The sequence below is a fragment of the Aegilops tauschii genome, unplaced genomic scaffold (genome assembly GCF_002575655.3).
Source record: "Aegilops tauschii subsp. strangulata cultivar AL8/78 unplaced genomic scaffold, Aet v6.0 ptg000228l_obj, whole genome shotgun sequence".
NCBI lineage: Eukaryota > Viridiplantae > Streptophyta > Magnoliopsida > Poales > Poaceae > Aegilops > Aegilops tauschii.
This window is the reverse complement of record NW_027332516.1, coordinates 132,281-147,185: the sequence shown is the minus strand read 5'-3', so window position 1 is coordinate 147,185 and position 14,905 is coordinate 132,281. Positions and strand designations below refer to the sequence as shown.

General features: G+C 40.8%; 1 protein-coding gene, 1 long non-coding RNA gene and 1 other non-coding gene across 3 annotated transcripts; 2 read left to right on the top strand and 1 right to left on the bottom strand.

Annotated features, from left to right (window-relative positions):
* Nucleotides 1–1,117: 1,117 nt before the first annotated feature.
* Nucleotides 1,118–1,197, top strand: LOC120963611 (small nucleolar RNA SNORD36). The gene has a single exon (XR_005755371.2). It is a non-coding gene; the product is annotated as a small nucleolar RNA SNORD36 (small nucleolar RNA).
* Nucleotides 1,198–4,142: 2,945 nt separating this feature from the next.
* On the bottom strand, nt 4,143–5,254 carry LOC141028537 (uncharacterized). Its single transcript, XM_073506100.1, has 2 exons — nt 4,640–5,254; nt 4,143–4,220 (listed from the first exon to the last, which is right to left on the bottom strand). Exons 1-2 carry the CDS (start codon nt 5,252–5,254, stop codon nt 4,143–4,145), a joined length of 693 nt encoding a protein of 230 aa, XP_073362201.1.
* A 51-nt stretch (nt 5,255–5,305) lies between these two features.
* LOC141028535 (uncharacterized) lies at nt 5,306–10,514 on the top strand. Its single transcript, XR_012190767.1, has 2 exons — nt 5,306–9,250; nt 10,052–10,514. It is a non-coding gene; the product is annotated as an uncharacterized lncRNA (long non-coding RNA).
* Nucleotides 10,515–14,905: the final 4,391 nt, after the last annotated feature.

Genomic DNA, 14,905 nt, shown 5'->3' with positions numbered 1-14,905 from the left:
CCCGACCCTCGCCGTCTCCACCTCCTCACCCCATCTCGCCGTATCCACCTCCTCGTCGTCTCCACCTCCTCGCCCCATCTCCTCGTCCCCATCTCCTCGCCGTCTCCACCTCCTCGCCCCGTCTCCTCGTCCCCATCTCCTCGCCGTCTCCTCGTCCCCATCTTCCTGCAGAGAGACCGTGAGCTCGGTCGGCGGGATCCTCTTCGGTTTCTGGTGAGCTCTCCCCTCCCTCTCTGCTACTTCTCTTCTCATGGACCCGCAACATGCTCTGCTACTTTCCCCACTAGGATTTACCTCCACTTTACGAAATTCCTCTTACGGTTCGGTTAAGCCCTGCGATTTTCTGCAGATCGCGACTATGGGTACCTGCAGAGGCGTCGACCTGGCGCTCCTCGCGGCCATGCTGCTGCAAACCCTCCTCCCAACGTCCGAGGCCGAGGGCCTGGTGCGGAACGCGCTCAAGAAGCGCCCCATCAACCAGTACAGCCATGTCGCCACGCGCCTCTCCGGTGGCGAGGAGGCACAACAGGACCTCCTCCTCGGCGGCGGTGTAGCCGGCACCCTCTGCTCTAAGGAGGAGGGCGACATCGTGTCGCTCAAGAACTACATGAATGGATAGTACTTCAGGGAGATCGGCGTCGGCACGCCGCCCCAGAAGTTCACCTTCATCTCGGTGCGTCCTCCTCCTCGGTGGTGCTGACGTCTTTTTTGTTTTTAGGATTAAGAGGGTTTGGCTGTCCGTGAGACTGTGACGCAGGGGATTGATGTTGTTTTTGGTGCTTTGTTGGTGCAGATTGCGTGCTACCTCCACTCACGCTACAAGGCGGGGGCGTCCAGCACCTGCAAGAAGAATGGTTGGCGTCTGGAAACTTCTCTCACCACCATGCTAGTGATTGTGCTTTACAGTAGTTGACATGCTCTATTCCTGTCTGTTTTGCTTGCTGTCAAAGATGGTGTGTATTGTACACACCCCTCTGTGATTTATGCACTTCACATGCATTTTCCCCATCACCCACAAACCGTAACATGCTAGTTTTATGTGTTGCAGCAATTCTTGCACTTGATTTCAAATCGTTCTCTGCTCTGTGTGTGCACGTGTGTTAATGATCGATTGGCTGGTCAGATGATGCTACAACAACATATTCCTGAGATTCTCTTTGATGAATACAAAATTGAGGTTTTTAAGACTGATGGCCAGCCTGTCCAATGTTTGTTTTCTTCTATACACTTGCTCCTTCCAGTAGGCATTGCAAGTGATGTGTTCAAGTGTAGTCCTCTGGTCACATTTTTTAACCAGTACCATATGATTGTAGCATACTACTAGTTTTAGTCATTTAACATCTTAATTTACCTAGAATGATGAAGTATTGCACTTGGTAGATGGGCTGAGAAAATGATGATTCATATGATTATTCTGATACATTTGATGTTTCAAAATCAAGCTTTTGAACTATGCATAGATTTGAACAGTGAGCATAGGTGGTTATAGGTTGTTGTGATGATGAATATAAATATTAAGAAGTGCTCATGCATGGCAGTATACAAGATACCATTGTTTTCACTGTTTTATCAACATGCCTTTGCTGAATCTTCGGTTTATATGTGTAAACTATACATTGTCAGCTACTGAGTACTTTTTAGTTATTGAACGAACTCATACTGGTTAGTGTTGGCCATATGCAAGTAAACTAGATACCCACAAGACTTAACTATTTCCCAAAGCTATAGTGATACATTCTGTACTACACTGCTAATTCTTATCCGGGTTCGTTGTTTTATGTTCATGGTAACTAAATGTTGACATATTAGCTAATTGTGTACCTAAATATGACCCAGGTACAATGGATACAACAAGCTCATCCTCCTCAATCCCTAGCTACTGCACGATTGCCGAAGTGCAGTTCCTGGAGCATCTGGACCTCTTATTGTAGTAGCTGGTATGCTTGATGCGTGTATGTCCATCTCTTTACTGTTTTTCTAGAACCATAAATCCTGATGCATGATTATCATGGTCTGGTTTGTTAGATCTATTTTGCTGGTGCTTAAAATTTGACATGCCTGGATTCTGAAACTTGTTCTTACACTTTTCATTTCTATGATCAATTTAGAGAGTTGCACATGTCAGTATATTATATACCAAAAAAATCCTAGCTAGTGAGAACATTTTAGTCACTCCATGAACGCATACTGGTTAGTGTTAGTCATACTATTTATGTACATGGCATTTGCTGTCAATTCTTGATTATAAGTTATTGGATCCCTCATTGGCTACTGTTTGATGTTCTGTACCTATTCTTATTCTTATATGTTTATTCTTATTTTTGCATAGGTGAAGTGCGAATCCATGTCCGAAGCTGTGAAGCATATCAGCAAAGGGTAGCATATTATGTGTTGTAATTGTATAGGCAGTAGTAGGCATATCTGGGTTGTAATATACTGTAACGATTGTAATAGATTGATGTAGTATTATTTTGGACCAGTTTCATTTGCTCTCTAGTCTGTTCGAAACAATGATTGTGTATGTGATTTGAATACCCGTGAAATGGAAACCTGACAAGTGGGTCCAAGTTATAATGTGCGGGACCAATTTTGAGCTAAGCATGACAAGTGGGACCCATTGCAAAATAAAATGGCTGAAAATAGAAAAGCAGTAGACTATAAAAGGTTGCATTAGAATATAAAAGGCCATATTGTTGGGCCAGGCCCATGTAGCTAGCGAAAATTAAGAGAAAAAATTTATATTAAAAAGGCCGAATTGTTGGGCTAGGCCCATGTAGAAAACCGAATTGGACCGGGCTGATTCTTGTGCCACATCAGCTTGCCACGTTGGATGCCTACGTGGCCTGAGGAGGTTGCTAGTGACAAAAAATTTGGTCATGGAACCAACGACCTTTTACATATCACAAAGAAGGTCACTAATTTCAGTTTACGACCGCCAGCTTTTGACCTTCTGTTTTTGGTCACAAAAGGTCGCAAATGAAAAACTATGACCTTTCAGCGGCCAATAGTGAGGGTCACAAGTTGACATATTTCCTGTAGTGGTTGTGATACACATATTCATAACATTGAAGCCAAAAGATGCAGAGTTGATAATGATAATGCAACTTATTTGTGGCACTGCCTTTCGGTCATATTGGTGTAAAGCGCATGAAGAAACTCCATTCTGATGGACTTTTGGAATCACTTGATTATAAATCACTTGGTACTTGCGAACCATGCCTCATGGGCAAGATGACTAAAACTCTGTCCTTCGGAACAATGGAGCGAGCAACAGATTTATTAGAAATCATACATACTGATGTATGTGGCTCGATGAATATTGAGGCTCGCAGTGGGTATCGTTATTTTCTCACCTTCACAGATGATTTGAGCAGATATGGGTATATCTACTTGATGAAACATAAGTCTGAAACATTTGAAAAGTTCAAAGAATTTCAGAGTGAAGTGGAAAATCATCGTAACAAGAAAATAAAGTTTCTACGATCTGATCGTGGAGGAGAATATTTGAGTTACGAGTTTGGTCTTCATTTCAAACAATGCGGAATAGTTTCGCAACTCACGCCACCCGGAACACCACAACATAATGGTGTGTCCGAACGTCGTAATCGTACTTTACTAGATATGGTGCGATCTATGATGTCTCTTACTCATTTACCGCTATCGTTTTGGGGTTATGCTTTAGAGACACCTGATGAATTGTGGTTTGAAGAAACCAAAGTTGTCGTTTCTTAAAGTTTGGGGCTGCGATGCTTATGTGAAAAAGCTTCAACCTGATAAGCTCGAACCCAAATCAGAGAAATGTGTCTTCATAGGATACCCAAAGGAGACTGTTGGGTACACCTTCTATCACAGATCCGAAGGCAAGACATTCGTTGCTAAGAATGGATCCTTTCTAGAGAAGGAGTTTCTCTCGAAAGATGTTTAGAAAAATCAGTGCAACAACATCAGCTCCAAGGCGAGAAATATGTCTCTATTTTGACCGGTAAGTCTCAATTTCACCTTAGCTACTCATCGTTGGTAAATTTGCATACATAGATTGTACAACCATAATAGAGATCATCAAAGTGATCAAATATTTAAATAAAAATTAATGAGTTATTGGCCATATTATATAAATAAATATCCATGAATGAGTTAGTGGTTCAGAACATGAAGACATCCTCCTTCAAGACGATCAAGTAGTCCTGAATTCTAACTCCGAAGTTGACAGCTTGATTGTTCTGAAGAATACAAGAAGTAATTTTAAGGTTAGAAAATTAGAGATCCAATGTGTAATATAAATTATTAAATTGGTCATGAATGAACGTACTAAGTTGAAACTGAATTTATAAACACAAAGTTGAAATATTGCATTACCTATTTGGTCAAGACTTCTGTGTAAACAATATTCTTTGTGTATGTATCGCTTGTACTGATCTTATTCTTCCTTTTCTTCTTCTCCTTTGTGCACGTGTCACCTTTATTTTTTCTATTGTTTGTCTCCTTGTTCACATCGTGTGTACCTGTTAGTACCTTTATGTTAGATGTCGCGGTTGCTCTAGAAAGCGCGACATATAGTTGACCATGTGAGAAAACAGGTTCAGGCAGGTAGACACTGGCCTTGTGATTTGTTTATTGTCATTGCAAAACTAAGTCTGACTGGAAACTGTTTTCTCTTAAAACTGAACGGGAACATGTCGTCGTCAGATGAGCATAATGGTATCCGAGGCAAGAAAACTCGCATTCCAAAGTGCTGCCCTACCACAATCTTTGCATCAATTGCATTTTTCTGAAATCCACGTACGACCAGTCTGGTGCCGTTGCAGAGCCCATTAGCAGGGTCAATGTTCCTGAGTAGTATGATTGGACAATTTTTTTTGAGCTTCAGCATATGTGGAGGCAGTCCATTTGGGGTTAGGGTGTTTAGGAATTCTGGTGGATAGTAGTTATGTGGGTCGTCTTCTACTGAATCGAAGCTGTGGTACACCATCTCCTCCCCTTGGAAGCGATCAATCATTTTTAGGTTGATCTTGTCTACGCAGTCATTCCTTGTGGATAAAATTGCTCTTGAGGTGATGTACTCTGGATCTTTTAGGTAAGCATTCCCCGTTTGGTAGATACTGTCAATAAGTCTATCCAAGGCGGTATCATCCGTCTTATTTGGCACACATATACTTGTAGGTAGAAGTATTTCACCATCATCATTTGTCTCCTCGGTTCCATTTCCAATGCGTAGTAGGTATTCTGCGAACCATGGGTCGTTTTGAGCCCTCATGTTGCGCACAAGCTTCAATTGACGCATGCAATTCCAGAGCTCCGACCCGCGTAGTGATGCATCTACTATCTGGGCTCTTGTTCCCTTTTGGACAACAGGTAGCACTTGTCTAAAATCTCCCCCAAATACGATCGTTTTTCCACCAAATGGAAGATCTGGTCTATCCATTATGTCCCGCATGCTTTTGTCTAGCGCCTCCACCGTTTGTCTCTTTGTCATAGATGCTTCATCCCAGATTATTAGTGATGCTGCTTGGAGTAGCTTTGCTGTCCCACTCTATTTTGTGAAGCTACAAATAGCTCCATCATCTATTTTTAGTGGAATCTTAAACCTCGAGTATGCGGTCCTCCCTCCAGGCATTACGGAAGCAGCAACACCGGAAGTGGCCGTCGCCACGGCAATCTTGCCTTGTCCGCGTATTGTGGCCAAGAGCGCCCTATAAAGAAAAGTTTTTCCTGTGCCTCCTGGCCCATCGACAAAGAATATACCTCCTCTTTGGCGGTCAACCATGGCTAGGATTTCGTCGTAGGCCTTCCTCTGCTCGATGTTTAGGTTTTTATGCAACGATACGTCCTCAGGGTCCACCTCGATGGAGGTCTCCTCAACGATCTCCCTAGGTATGTCGCCAGTTGTCTCATGTCGTTTGTCGATCTCTGGAAGAGGAAACGATTCTATGTCTTTTCCCATTGAGTGCCACATGTCCCTGATATTTCTCAGCACCATCTGTTCGACTGTGTGCTTGCATTTGCAGTTTCTGCTGTAGTCTTCTGACATTGCGTCAAGGTGTTTGTTCCATAGGCCACGTACATCGCTGGGTTCACAGAAAACCAAGATTGCCGCGAATAGCCTTCGTAGTGATGATGGCATTCGAAACAACTCTGCTTCTGTCATGCAGTCATCTAGTGTGTTGTCTGCCTCAATGAGCCCCCGTTTTTCTGCAGCTTCACAGAAGGTTGGCATTACTTGTCCATGGACTGTTCGTAGGTCTTCGTAGCTGGTGGCGCCTGTCACGTGGTTTAGGAGTACTCGAAGATAATATTGTTCTCCTTCAGCCGGGTGTGCCGAGACCATCCTGCCAACCTGGAAGACAGCGGCTCGTTTCCTCTCTTGCCAAAACTTCCCTTGTCTTTGCCAAGTATAATATTCCTGAAAGTCTCTGTATAGTATGCCTCGTGCTTTCTCATGTAAGCTGTTTGCTTCAAAGTACGCGGTCAACATTGATCTTTCTGTGCCATCACGGTCGATAATATTCTTTATTTTTTCCATGCCATGGTATGAAACCATGTGCATATTTGGAAGATGTAGCTGCAGTTGCAAGACTGGTGGGTGTATTTTGCTTAATTCGAAGCCATATATTCTCCAGAGTGCTTCCGGAGGTGTCACCCACCGCGCGTCTCTGTACTGTTTAATCTCGTCAATTTCGACTTCGTCTACTTTGTCAGTTACAGGTACAGATGCTCGGTCATGTCCCTTATAGATGTACTTGAACAAGTACTTAACAACTTTAATGCTCGAGCATATCTCAACATTTATGTGGCAGTTGAACATCCGCAAAAGATATGGGTTGTAAGGAACTACCCACCTATTATCCAGTTGGCATTTTCATACCGTTTCAGTCCGACCATCATTGCGTCTCCTATACAGTGGGTAAGAGTCCTTACCTTGAATTGTAGTTTCATTAAATGGCCTTGGATAATTGTTCTTGCATGACGGACGATTCTTTGTGCATGGACAAAATTTATTCAATGCACCGCAAGGACCATGCATCATATGTTTGATTACCATTTTGTATAACTCTGGGTACTTGTGCTTGTTAGGGAGCTCAGCGGAGATGATTCTGTCATACTGTTCCGGACATGTGTATTTGTATTTTCCAGTCATGATGAGCAAAAAGTGAGCATGTGCTAATCCCCGCTTTTGGAACTCTACGACATATGTATATGCCTTAACCTTTCCAAGAATGGCCTTCTCAAATAGTTGCTTCTTCATTTCTTCTAGCTTCGCCTTGAAAACACGAACGACAATGTCTGGGCGATCTTGTGGTGTTTGTCCAAACTGTAGTTCACGTGTGATCTCTTCCCAGTTGGGGTTGCAGGTCATTGTGAGGAATACATCTGGTTTTCCATATTTTCTAACTAAAGCCATAGCATCTTGATACCGACGAATTTTATCTCATGGCCCTCCAATAAATGATGACGCAAGTACTCTCCGTTTTCCAATTGCATCTCCATTCTGTTCTCCGGCTTGAATGCTGTCTAGAAGGCCTTGGTATAGATCCGCCCTTATTTTGTTTTGATGATGCCACATGTAACCCAGTCTGGAGTTTTCAATCTTTATGTATGTATCTACAGCAAACTGCTGAAAAAGCCGTCCGCCGTGCAATATTGGGTTGAATATGCTTGGTCGTGTATGGAATTTATAGCAGTAGTATTCTTTCATGGTTACCCACAGGCCGTTGGCAGAATCTGTGCAAATATTGTGACATCAAAAGTTAGTTAAATTGAATTTTGAATATAATAGTATATGAAAATTTTACCTGGGTCATCATCATTACTGATATCATCAGCACCAATATCTTCCGCTTCTGTATCCCTCTTTGGGATTTTCCTATGCCAACCCAGTTCAGCTCTTGGAAAGAATAGAGGGTACGACAACGGATCAGAGCACCCGTAATATGATCGAATGTGCTCTTTTTCGTTGTTGTTTCCATGTAGTATTACATTCCTGTCATAAGTGTCTCTTCTTTCATTTCCTTCAATCCACACTGCAGCTACCTCTGAATTTATTGGCGCATTGTATGTTCTCTGGTCCAATCTTTGGTCCAGGTTTAAGACGAGTCTGTAGTCCTCAAGGTTTTGGGCTCGTCCCAAACTCCTAAACTGTTGAGAGTATGGGTTATCCCGTAGGATGTCGGTTATTATCCCGATCACATGCTTGTCTTGCTCGTACATTTCCTCGCGGCAATGGCGGTACCGATGCTCTGAGCTTGGATCATCGTCGTAGAAGTATAGCTCTAGATGCTTTGGATCTGATCTACTATTACCAAATGAGTGTATGTTGTGATAGATCTGACCATGTGCTCGAAAGGTGTAAATACCACCAGTTGTTCGCATGTCAGTTGTGTCTCTGTCAAGATGGCAGTATAGAGTAGTAAACGAGAAGTGGCCATTGAAAAATCTTATATTGTTCCGAAAATGTCTTGCGTCAGAGTCGTTGCTTGTCCAAAGTCTCATGAGTTCAGGTGGTGTATCTGCATTGGCTAGTCTTATCTGTCCTTTTCTGCAGCATAATTTCTTAGTTTCATACTTGAATTTTCTTGCATGGCAGAATCTGCAATTTTCTTCTGTTTTGAGCACGTGTTTTTTTGGGTATGTTGCTATAGACGAAATCATAAGGATCAGGGTTGTGCATTTCCTCGCCTTCTTTGATTTCAATTTCCACTTCTCTGTCCCATTCTAGTTTGGTTTGTAGCATAAAAGTTAGTACAGAAGCTATATAATGATTAAAATATATTTAAATTCTATTGAGCATACCTTGACCAGAGAACATGTATTCGTCCTCGTTTATGTCCTCTTCAAATATGACTTCATTATTACCTGTGTTGCAATTTTTTATTGTATAATATATTTCTTTGGATTTCATAAGAACATATATGGAATTGATGACCTTACCTTGATCGTCATTATTGATTGATTGTGTTGGTGTATCTACTTCTTTCATGGTAGCATCATGCTCACATATAATCTCATCCTTGCCTGTGTAGTAATTATTTATATGTAATTTTTGTATTGCATAAAAATATATAGGAAATTTTATAACCTTACCGTGAACATCATTGTATAATGTTTGTATTTGTGCATCTACTTCCTTGATTGCTGGAAACATTGAAGACGGGATGTCTGGCCACAACGCCACCTTATTGTGATCGTCACTTGGTGTATCTGCTTCTTTGATGCTTGGAAACATTGATGAGGGGATGTCTGTCCATAAAAGATGGTTTGTTGTACAAACATTTGTATATTTATTTTGAACGCGAGTATTGTGTAAAATTTAGTATTACCGTAAATCATTTCTTCTGGTTGCTGTAGAGGTTCTGTGTTGGCATCGCCGGTTTCCGTCATAGATACATCTTGTTTCGATGATACATGCCTCTGTCTTGTCGTGAATTCTTTGTTACGACGGTGTAGCAATGTTTGCCTTTCTCGTGGTGTGACATGCTTTCTGTAATCAGGAAAGGTAGAAGTACCAACTTCTTTTTCAGTTGCGATATATGCAGGGTTCTCCAGTGCAATGGAGTCTTTGCTTGCTGTGTTGCGTTTCAATTCATTGATATGTTCTATTCTAGCTTTCTTTTGTTCCGGCTGCATTTTTGCATATATCTGCCTTTGTTGTGCGCATATTTTTTCTTTCTTTTGTTGATAGCCTTCACGGCGTTTTTTGGGTTTTTCCTCTCTTTTTTCATCGGCCATTTGTGCATAGCGCTCTCTGTCTAGTTTCCTTCTTCTTTCCTTAGCATCCATCTCTGGAGAATGTGATCAAAATGCTTGCCTGCATGAGAGTTTTGGAAGTGTAAGAAATATTAGAAATGGAAAATTGATTAAACTTGTATATGTTAGTTCAGTGTGCAATCTAGTCAAATAATTGCATCTATTTTTTCCTTGTCAACAATGATGTTTAAATATGATTCAGTGTATCATATATAAAATCTTGTAAATTTGTTGCTCAAAGTACGGTTTGGTGTACTATTTGTTCGGAAATTTCAAATTGCTAATGATAAACTTATTCATTTCATGGCAGGTACCGGTGTTCCTAAAGATGTTGAAGAATTCGCAAAAAGAAAGAGATGTTGAAGGATGTCGTATATGAAAATACGCAACGAAAATACCTGATGTTAATCTGACTTGGGAGCTTAGCAGCTTAATTGAACCAAAGGTATCTAGAAGGCGACGTGTGAAACTGATTCTATTTAATTGAATTGAAGACTTGAGATTGTGTAAGAATCACGTGGAGGTACAGGTGTATTTGTAGCACCAGCGATACCTGACTCCAAGTAGGTTTCGGCCTCCTGTATGTATCTAAGTAGGATTCAGACTCTTTCATTGAGTATATTTTTTGGGTGTTATTTTGGTACTGAGTCGGACTGACTATGGCATGTACGTATACACGGCCCGGTATGATGTGGCCCTGGACGTGAACGTGGTGTATGTATCTAAGTAGGATTCAGACTCCTGTATGTATCTAAGTAAGATTCGGACTCTTTCATTGAGTATATTTTTTGGGTGTTATTTTGATACTGAGTCGGACTAACTATGGCATGTACCGAGACACTGCGAGAGGTCATGGGTTCGAGTCCCAGCGTGCACCTCTTTTTATTATTAAAGACCGCACGTTGATTATTTTAAAAGTCAAAGGCGTTATTATAAAATGTAAACGAATCGTTTTTTTAACTTATATCAGTACCACGGTTTCATTACAATAAAAACTCAGGGGGTTTCTGCAAAACGCCATGACGGACCAAGAATACCTATTTCTTTTATTAGTAGGTATAGATATAGATGTCAGTATTAAACTTTTGTCTTGAATCTTTCGGATCTAAACGTTCATGCCACAATAAATAAAATTATAGATGTAATATCACCGAGAGTTATAGAACTTGCGCTCAATGTTCAGTTTGATGCTAAAACTTTGAAAATACGAATTTATGGTTATCCAACTTGCGTTATCGTGCAAATACGGTCACTTCGCTCGTATCTAGCCGTATGGCCTGCCCACATGGCGCGCCAGCTTGACGGAGGCCCACCTGTCAGTGACTAGGAGTGCACAAGGTGCTCGGTGACCCTAGCACGCCGTTTTTCATTTCAGAAAATCCCTATGTAATTTATTTAATGACGACAAAAGACGTCAAATATAATGAAAAAAGGATGGGGTAGATTGGGTTCGAACCAACATCCTGTTAATTAAACAATACATCCATCCCACGAGTGCTGCTTGATGTTGTACATGCACAACTAAAATCTATTTGATTGCACACAAAAGAACGTCAAGTTATTCTCAAAAAGAAAAACATGTCAAGTTTGTCCAGGTTAATCAGATAAATAGACACACATGTCTAACTGGTAATTTAGGGGTGGGGCCACTAATCAGTGTGATACTAACAACAGGTTAGGCTAACCAGGTAACTAGACTAATCTACACAGGGCCCACCCATCAGTGAGTCAACAAAAAATTTGTAACTTGGGCGCATGGATAATTCCGCGGGGAAAAAAGGGGCCCGATGGATTCCATTCGTCGACCTCAAGTGTGAAACCGCAGGAGCTAACCACTACACCAAGTACCTATAATTGTCTAAAAGATAAACAATAAATTTTATATTTGGAAATTAAAACTACTCGTATTCAGGTTTTTTCTCCTGGACCGAATTTCTGATAACAGATCGGTTACCAGAAATTTTTGTGGTCCCCGGAAAAATATGTTATTGCCTGAATTTTTTAATTTAAATGACAGAAACCATGTCAAATATATATCTCTCGTATGCATACAATATCAGAACGACAATGAATTGAACTTGCGATTTTTTAAATTTGAATTTCATTTGAAATTTTTTGGCCAAAAAGGTGAGATTTTTTGGAACCGGTTTCCTGGCTGAACGTGGGGAAAAATGGAATCTAAAAAGAATCTGCGTCTATATTAAAGAAGGCACATCTCTTTATAGTCACGAGTATGTAGCTAGTGCATGTGTGTATACGATGTCTAGAGTTCAAATCCCCTCAAATCCTTTTTATTATTCTCTTTGCGATTAAGTTGTACACACATGTGTTATTGAGGGGCTGCTGCTTAATTAAATATAGAACGGGGGGTGTTTCTATAAAATAAAAACATGCGCGCCTCGTTCAAGCTGTTCCCAATCATTGACAGTGGGCATAACCACGCTGGCATGCCACATCAGCGCAGGATACGTCTGAATACAAGCAAAGTGACCGTATGTGCACAAGGACGCAAGTTAGATGACCACAAATTCGTATTTTTAAAGTTTTAGCACCAAACTGAACATTGAGCGTAAGTTGTATGACTGCAGGTGATATTACCTCAAAATTATATGGATAAATATGTTAGGTAGCATTCTACATCGAAAATTCTGTTTTTATCATTTACCTACTTGAGGACGAGCAGGAATTAAGTTTGGGGATGCTTGATACGTCTCCAACGTATCTATAATTTTTGATTGTTCCATGCTATTATATTATCTGTTTTGGATGTTTAATGAGCATTAATACGCTATTTTATATTATTTTTGGGACTAACCTATTAACCGAGGGTCTAGTGCCAATTTTTGTTTTTTTTGCCTATTTAGAGTTTTGTAGAAAAAGAATACCAAACGAAGTCCAAATGGAATGAAACCTTCGCGATGATCTTTCTTGGACCGAAAGCAAACCAGAAGACTTCGAGATGAAGTCGGAGACGCAACGAGGCAGGAGGGCACGCCCAGGGGGGTAGGCGCCCCCACACTCGTGGGCCCCTCGTAGCTCCCCTGACCTAGTTCCTTCGCATATATATACTCTTATACCCTAAAAACATCAGGGGGAGCCACGGAACCACTTTTCCACCGCCGTAACCTTTTGTACCCGTGAGATCCCATCTTGGGGCCTTTTCCGACGTCCTGCCAGAGGGGGATTCGATCATAGAGGGCTTCTACATCAACACCATTACCTCTCCGACGAAGCGTGAGTAGTTTACCACAGACCTTCGGGTCCATAGTTATTGCATCATCGAACGTTAAGCGTGCGGACCCTACGGGTTCGAGAACTATGTAGACATGACCGAGACATATCTCTGGTCAATAACCAATAGCAGAACCTGGATGCTCATATTGGTTCCTACATATTCTACGAAGATCTTTATCGGTCAAACTGCATAACAACATACGCTATTTCCTTTGTCATCGGTATGTTACTTGCCCGAGATTCGATCGTCGGTATCATCATACCTAGTTCAATCTCGTTTTCGGCAAGTCTCTTTACTCATTTCGTAATGCTTCATCCCGCAACTAACTCATTAGTTACATCGCTTGTAAGGCTTATAGTGATGAGCATTATTGAGAGGGCCCAGAGATACCTCTCCGATACACGGAGTGACAAATCCTAATCTTGATCTATGCCAACTCAACAAACACCTTCGGAGACACCTGTAGAGCATCTTTATAATCACCCAATTACGTTGTGACGTTTGGTAGCACACAAAGTGTTCCTCCGGTATTCGGGAGTTGCATAATCTCATAGTAAGAGGAACATGTATAAGTCATGAAGAAAGCAGTAGCAATGAAACTGTAACGATCAAAACATCGGTCTATACCTCAAGGGGGCATTGTAAAATGTTTTTTTCCAAATTTTCTTTCATAGCCATGTTTGGCACATGTGGGTCACCATGTAAAAGAAAATTTGGGTGATTTGGAGGTGGTGCAAAAAATCACCTTTTTTCAAAAACTGCCTTAAGTTAGACCAAATGGTCCCTCCGGAAGGCGGTGATTTTTTCGACCACCTCCAAAATTTCCACTTTTTAAAATATATTTGAAATGGAAGATTCAATCTTGCTAACTTATGAACATTGACAAAAAAGATTTTCAAATTTTTCTAATTCTTATAATATATTTAAAATGGAAGTTTCAATCATGCTAACTTATGAACATTGACAAAAAAAGATTTTCAACATTTTATAATTTTAAAAATATATTTGAAATGGAATATTCAATCATGCTAACTTAAGAACATTGACAAAAATGATTTTCAACATTTTCTAATTTTTATAATATATTTGTAATGGAAGATTCAATCATGCTAACTTATGAAAACCTCAAGTCCATGTATTTCACTTTCTATCCTATGTAGATAAGGCTTGTGTACTTCTTTATAAAAAACATTTGTAATGGTAAGACAAATAGATGCGACAGATGAAAACATCGACAAAAAAATTCCATGCTAATTCAAACGTTATATTTTGCAAACACTACTTTTTCTTTCTAACATTTACTCGTTCTTTTTCTTATAAATCAGTTTCAGTTAACAAATTCAAATAAATAGGATAATTTCTTTCTTGGATTTCACGCTTTTATTACAAAAATCCCTTAAATCTTCATTCCATTGTTGTTCTTCACACACTCCATTACCAAGCACATGGCCACTGTATGCAGCATGTCTCGTCAGTCAAGCAACATTGAAGCACCTACTGTGATCATTGCAGCATCAGAATATAAACACTGCAACAAAGCATAGCTGATCTGCATCTAGACAGTTGATATACTTCAGAGACATACTAGATTACTTAAGAGTCTGCCATACTACAACCTTCAAACAGTTCACAACCACTTCCACCTTCCAGATTCATAGTTCACAACCATACTAGTGCAAAAGTAAAACATCATCAACTATACTGATGATTAGTACCACTACCAGCTTCACAGAGGGTGACTAGATGGGACCCATGGCCTTCAGGAGGGCTGCATGCTCTGCCCTGATCTTCACGTCGCTCCCACACTCGTCGCTAAACCGCATGCATCCAACATAAGGTGCTCATACAGCCCATCCTTGGGAATTGGCTTAGTGGTGTAGTATGGGCACCTGAACTTGCCCCACTTGTAGTACGCCGCCTTCCCCTTCT